Here is a 7,358-nt window from a genome sequence, read left to right as displayed (position 1 = left end):
TTCAGTGACACAGAACCCAAGAAGAACCAAGTATTCAAGAGTGAATAGATGTAAGTTTTATTTAGAAGAAAGAAGAGATCATTCCATTTAGCAGTAAGGAAGTTTTACTTACTCATCTTATTTAAAGGAAATTTGTTCAATGTGTGAAATAGATTTTAAAATGATTTCTGAAGTTAAAAGTCTGGTATTTATTTTTAGAGTTATTTTCTTGTGAGAAGTAAAAAGAATCTGTAAATGAACACAGTTTGAGGAAAAAAAACGTATCTAGCATTGTCACATGTGCTTTGCAGGAAGGAAGGAATACAAGGGGGGGGGGAAGGAAAATGACATATAGGCAACAAGACTGGAAGGCAAAGAGGACTTTAATGGTTCTCTTTACATGAGACGGCTCTGGCTAATACTTTCTCCCTCCTACTTTTCTGTATCTCTCACTTTTTTCATTTAATGACTCTATTTGACTTTCATAATGAAACAATAAACAAAATAACATCTCATAAAATTGACAGTTGATTGTATTTTGGCAGAATATAGAATTATTCTGTAAACTTGGAGGATTCATAACTGTGTTTTAGATTTTTCTTTCATTTACCTAAACGTATTTGCATTTGATTTCTTTTTTTTTTTTTTATGTGTTCATCTATGTGTGTCTCTGGAGCCAGAGTTCTTTGAGGGTACAGATGTTTATCTTCGTATTTATAGCATCATTCCTGGCAGTAACACGTATTTGTTTAATGAATAACTTTTGAAACTGCTTGCATTGGTCCTTTTATTGCCTTTAATCTTTGTACCTTTCCTTTTTTAGAACATAGGTGTGAAAGCCACCATGAATGGTCATATTTCTAATCACCCCAGTGGTTTTGGAGTATACCCATCTCAAATGAAGTAAGTCAAAAGGTTTATATTTAATTTGTTTTGGGGGACTTTGATAAGGTGGCTTCGATTTGGTTGTTTTGATTGTTTAATATCTTTAATGAAATAGCTTCATTTCTTTATATAGTTCATTCCTCATTAATAATAATAACTTTGTATTTCTAACACACATTATCATTAGAAGTTCACTGTATCTGTTAAGAATGAGATGGTAAAGTCAATATCAGCCCGGTGATAATGGCCTCATAGTTGGAAGATGTTTCATTCTGGTAGTTTATTTGCTTTTTAGAGTCAAAAATATATTTCAGAGCTTTGAGTTTCTCCCCAACATTCTATCGTTGTTCATAAAATATTCACAGTTGTCATTTAGTTAAGACAATCAAGATATTTATTGTAGTGTAAAACAAGCAAAGATCGGGCAAACAAACAAAATAATCCCAGTGTCTCTGGGTATAATTTGAAGTCACAACCCTGATTTAAGTGGCCCTTGTCTTGTACATTGTATGCACTTTATGGACACCCCGTATATTGTGGTAAATGCTGTTATTTGATATTGGCTGTTGCAGTGTACATGTCATTCTTCATTTTTCAGAACAGATAATATTTCCTATATCTATTCTAGAGAGTAAAATTTAAGCCTGAAGCATCACGTCAAAGCCCTCACTCTGCCTTTGCTTCTCCAGCCCCTCCTCTGCTGTGAGCACGTCACATTCACTGCGTTTTCCCTAAACACTGTGCTATCTCGAGTCAGTTCCACTTGCCTTTTTCTCATGTAATTCTTGGCCTATGTTTTGGTCTTTCTTCCATTCTTTTAGACTCTGCTTAAGTGTCTACTTGGTGGTCACTTAATCTTTCTGTGGTTTCACATGTCATGTCCATTGGTTTTACCCAGATGTCACATTCATTCTACCATTTTACTTACTTGTCATTAACAGTATGCTGTCTCCTCCTCCCATCCTCCCTATTCTTCTAGGTTTCAGGACTTAATAAATGTTTACTGGATAAATGAATATAATTCAAATAAATCAGTGTTTACTTTGCACAACACGTTATTTATAATAACAAAAGGCTGGATAATACACTAGGTCAGATGTAATGATAAAGTGTTATTTAGGTCAATTATGAACAATTAAGTATTTGTCAACATCATGACATTATATCTTAAGCTTAATAAGTCTTTGGGAACTTTTTATAACTGAATAACCACTCAGAACTTAATTCAGTCTGGCAAACTTAAATTTCCTAAGATAGTTTGAACATTGGTGAATACTCTTGGCTACTAAGAGTTGCTTTTTGAGGGGAGGCTAGAATTTGCAGCAACCTGGGGGCCTCATTAGGGTAGTATGGTTTATATTTTATTTTTTCACCATTTACCCAGGGCGGGATGTGGCTCATTTTAATTTGACAAACTCAGTTAATGTAAACTCAATTATAGTTTTAAAAAACACATGGTGATTATGGTACAATGGAATTTTTATTTTCTAGTTTGAGTTTCTATTACTTACTTTGGACTTTAACCCAACACAATGACCACTTCTTTTTATTGCAGTGGCTACGGATCATCACCCACCTTTTCTCAGATGGACAGAGAGCACAGTTCAAAACCAAGCGCAAAGGCCCTTTATGGTATGATTGTTTGTTGGATAGGGTATGATTCTGTATCTGTCCACTTTTTACAAATTATAGTTTCAAAGTCATAGTTGAAACACACACTCTGTTTATATTCTTTGGCATGAAGTGGTGATTGCTAGATAAGGATTATTTTGAAGAAGGATTTTTATAAAAGCTACCAAAGCTGTGCTTGCTGTTATCTAATTTAAAACTACAGATGAAATGTATTGCAGGGCTTTTGAAAGTCCTATGTGTGGCACTCGTGCTTACTTAGGCGGGTTTTCCCATTTACTATTATAACATTTGTTGATTTTCATGACGAATCCAGTTAATTGTGGGCTGACAGGTGACAAAATTTTTCTTTCTAGCTCTTCAACCTTTTGAGTAGTATTACATAGTGATTGGTGGTAGTTCTTATATAATTTCTTTCTGTACTGTAAAATAAGCTTTCTCTCAGATATTTCTCCAATGCCTTCTCTAGATTGTCTCAGATAGACATAATATTTTTTAAACTTAAAATATAAAATAGAAGTTATAAAAAAGTTGTTGAGAATCCCTGAAATATACCACATATGGTATGAAAGGCATTTGTCTATTCATAGTCTACATAGCCTTTAGTATTGCAGACAATAGAGAATCCCAGTAGTACTGTTAATAGCCAAGACTCTAGAACCAGACTTTTTAGTTTCACATCAAATTTCTGTTATCTATTAGTTGAATTAGCAAATTACCTGTCTGTGCCTCATTTTGCTTATCTGTATAATGAGGATATTTCCTAGGGTTGCTATGGAATACAATGAGTTAGTACACGTAAAATACTTAGAACAGTGCTTGGCAAGCAGAAAACACTATGTATTTTATATTATTATTTTTGATATTGTCATTGCTAGGAACCAAGAGCATTCTCTAAATTGCAGAATTCTTTTATTTTTACATTATCTAGATCTACAACTTCATGGCTGTGGTAAGAATGAATAATTTTAAGTTTTGGGGATTCTTTTTTTGCCTGTGTTCTTAATGGATTGGCAGTATCACTCAAATCATATGTTCATAAAATGGTTTTAATGCCATACATGGCCCCCCCTTTTTTATGTTCTTGTCAATCTGATTGGTATTGACAAGGTATTGACCAATGTTTCAATTTTTTGAGTGCTATATTAAAACATTCTTATACGGCCATGTGGTTGTGAATTGTAGAGCTAGAGAATGTAGTCAATAAATACTGATTAATATATGCTCAGTGTAGCACCAATAATATGATCTTTTACTTTAATGGATATGGTCTAGCGGGTGACTTGAAGATAAAAGGGATTTTTTTTTCTGATAAGAATTAGGTAATTTCTTCAGTCTTTTCATTTCTAGGCAGATATTTATTAAATGTATCCGTATGTAAGGCCCCAATCTTCATAGTTTCCATTTTCCTGATCTTTTATTCATTTTAAAGGTGAATAATGCAGGGTCATTGCCTGTGCACCATTTGGTGAGATAGACTAGTAAATACATTGTTATAATAAATAGCTCTGCAATCTACCCATAAAACCCAAGCACTTAGATCCACAGTAGTAGTTAACTAGATCTACTGAATTTCAGAGAACAGTCCTCTAAATTGTTTCCACAAAAACAATGGATGTGATTTAGTCATCATACTAGTTGACACATTTTACAGAATCAAAGCACAAAAGTCTTAAAACCATGTGGAAAAATGAGGTAAGTGTCGCAAAGTGGAGTATATTGCTTTAGATGCCTCTCATGAGAATATTACACCTGTGGTGCTCATAATACAAGTTGAGACTTAGTTGCTGCTGATCTTCCTCCATAAGTTAAGGGGTGCATCAGTCATGATCCAAGGTTTGCAGGCAATGTTACTACAGGTAGAAGTATTATAGAAAAGACTTCCAGAGAAATTAGGATAGTGAAACTTGAAAAGTAGTCTGATTTGAATTCTTGGTTTAAAACTTCAGTATAATTGTAGTTGGTCAACTTTATTTCAGTTCATATGTAAGGTATTTCTAATAAACTTTGAGACCATTTTTCATGAAAACGTGAAATCAATAACTAGTATATAGTTCTTTGCACTTTCTTGAAGAAATTATAAGCTAGGCACAGGGTTCATGTTCAGGTTGTAAGCACCTCTATAACAATGTAACTTCTTAGAGATGATTAACTTTCAATAGTTTGTTAACTTGACATCTGTGCCAATTTAGTTTCTGGGCAGATTTCTTGTGTCACTACTCCCCTTTGTCTTTTACATTAATCAAGGTGTTTGGCAGAAGTATAATCTAAATATTGTGTGTCCAGTTTTTACTTGTATGTGTACCCCGTTGCTGGTGCCTGCTCAGTGTTTGGTGCATAATCAGACCTTGAATCAAGTGTAAATACAGCTTTTTATCTAAGTGCTGTCATGCAAAGGTTTTTATTTTAATAATAAAATATTTTCTTGTAAACAAGTGATAAAGGGCTAAATGTACTTGGATGGCAGTGTGGATCAGATGCAGTGGGGGTGGTTAGTTCTTCTAAGTAGGAGTGTGGTCATAAAGGATATCACAGAGGACTTGGGCCTTAGGCTCTGAAAGGTCAGCTGTGTTCTGCAGGCATTTGGGGGGCGGGAGGACACTGTATGTCACCATATGAAAACTTTTAAGCTAGGCTGTCAACTCTGAAGGTGGCCAGTATTTGTCTGGATCACTTCAGGATTCCCTGTGCTTACTAGCGCAGTGGATGTTTAGTAAATACTTATAGAATGAATATAATAATTAATAACCTTCAAGCAGTTGGTGGAAAGTGCAAGGTGGCACTGGGAAATGAGATTGGAAAAGTGAACATAGACCACATTTGGAAGAATCGTATGAGGAATTTAGACATTGTTTACAGGTAGAGCAGCCTGTGATGAGTTTTAGTCAAGGTAGTAGTAGGTCACATCTATCTTGATTCACTCTAATAGCAATACTGATGTGTTTGATGGGTGTGGATAGCAGTGAATGAATCAGAGATTTAAGTAATGTAGTAAATGAGGCATCAACTAATAGCCCTAAGACTTTTATTAAGGAGAAAGAGTATTAATCTTCTCATAAGTAGCCATAGATGAAAAAGTCTACTTTCAGAGAGCTAATAAAGGAATCAGGGTAGAAAATAGGATGCGCCTGCATATTTTAATGTCTATATTATGTTAGGAGCAACTTCAAAAAAAATTTGAGATCCAAAATTGAAAATTTTCTTTTTTTAAGCAGTAAATTTTCACTCAAGCCAAGGACCCTTTTTAAGGTTAGATGATTTTTAAAAGTTATATAACTTAAAGATAACATATTATTATGGTAATAATTCTATGGTAAGTTTATATGAGGAAATATAAGTAAGGGCCCCGTCATGGGACCAGGAATGGGTACTGAAGAGTTGCTTTTTGTCCTGGGTATCAGATTCATCAAGGTCCTCAAATTTAATTTTTATTACCTCTAAATGATGTTATACGGTACATCTAAACAAAGTGATACTCTGTCATGATCAAGAGGTAACCTTCATCATATATTTTTAAATTTATGTTCCAGACATCACTCTCTATAGTACTCTAGAAATATATTTTAATAAATCCTGTAAATTTTATTGTGAACTATACTTTTATACAATAGTAAATCTGCTTTGGGGGGGATGTATGTTAATTCATTCAATGAAAGCACTTAAAATATGCTACGGTTTTAAGGACTTTGTTTTGTCATTCCTCATTATACAAGACCTTTCTAAGCCAGCAAGCGATCACTGTCATCCCTGACCAAGTAACACTAACTAGGAAAACAAATATTAGTTTCTTTCTCCTCCACTTATTTCATGAGACTAGGGTGATCAGTGACTGCTATCAGAGAATTGGAAATTTTCTCTTTTTCTTTTTCAGCTAGTTTGTCAAAGTCTTTTAGCACGAAATCTTAAAATCATTTTTATGGGCAATACTTGTAAAATAAATAGTCCCTTCCCTTGGGTGTGGCATCTGTCACCTCTTGTTGATGACTCAAAGGGTCATGTGTGTGCACACTATCTTATGTGCTGTGATATTCTTGGAAGCTGCCTCCCTTACCTTTACACCGTATCATTCAGAATATTTTCCCTTTTGATTATTTGGGGATGCTTTTTCCATGTGTCTGTATCCCAGGCCTGTCACTTCTCCATGTCGTTAACATGCCTGTGTCTAGCATTTCTTTTCATATATTTGGGCTGGAAAACTGGATAGAAATAGTAATAGGTTACAGGTGGGGAATTAACAGTCTTTCTATTAGCTTATACTTTAAAATGTGCAAATTTTAATGTATAGACAGGGTGACATCTCTACCACCACTCAGAGGACTTACTTAAGTATGAGTTTTCTGCTATGTTCTGAGTAGCTGAACTTCCTAGAAAAGATCAAGGTCACCTTAAATCAGCTATCACTGAATTTGGAATATGACTATTTGCCATAAATAACCAGCTGCTTTGAGTCATCTCATCTCCAAAAAGACTCACATTTCACAGAATTACCGACTCATGGTACTTTGTTGTTATTCCCAATACTTGTAGTAATGTTGAGATTCACATTATTAAGTAAATACGATAGTCACTCTCTCAAATCTCATTTCAACCTTAAGTTTTCTGATATTAACGACAAATAGGAAAATATATTTGTGTTTTTTTCTGCTTTTCTTTTTCTTCTCTGAGAGATAATGATAAGAATTGAATATAAGAACCTATATTTGGCTTGAGAATGTGCAAAAGCAGCAAAAGTCACTTTGGCAGTTTTCCCAACTTCACTGAAAAGTTTAAAGCTTCTTTTAATTTCCTAGGATAAGCCATTTTAATGATTTGTTGAGCAGGAATAAAATTAGTTTAAATGATGTACCCTTAAAAAATGACCTTGT

The 7,358-nt window shown here is 34.2% G+C and overlaps 1 protein-coding gene across 1 annotated transcript in view; it reads left to right on the top strand.

Annotated features, from left to right (window-relative positions):
* Positions 1–806: 806 nt before the first annotated feature.
* EPS8 (epidermal growth factor receptor pathway substrate 8) overlaps positions 807–7,358 on the top strand; it is a 65,234-nt gene continuing 58,682 nt past the window's right edge. Inside the window, exons 1-2 of the mRNA XM_023517910.1 lie at positions 807–882; positions 2,420–2,496. Coding sequence (XP_023373678.1) covers positions 824–882; positions 2,420–2,496 — 136 coding nt within the window. The 5' untranslated portion in view covers positions 807–823. The remainder of the gene's footprint in view (positions 883–2,419; positions 2,497–7,358) is intronic.

The sequence above is a fragment of the Otolemur garnettii genome, unplaced genomic scaffold, assembly GCF_000181295.1.
Source record: "Otolemur garnettii isolate 467f Iridium unplaced genomic scaffold, OtoGar3 scaffold00124, whole genome shotgun sequence".
NCBI lineage: Eukaryota > Metazoa > Chordata > Mammalia > Primates > Galagidae > Otolemur > Otolemur garnettii.
Note: the sequence above shows the minus strand (reverse complement) of the source record. Positions and strands in the feature narration are given on the sequence as shown.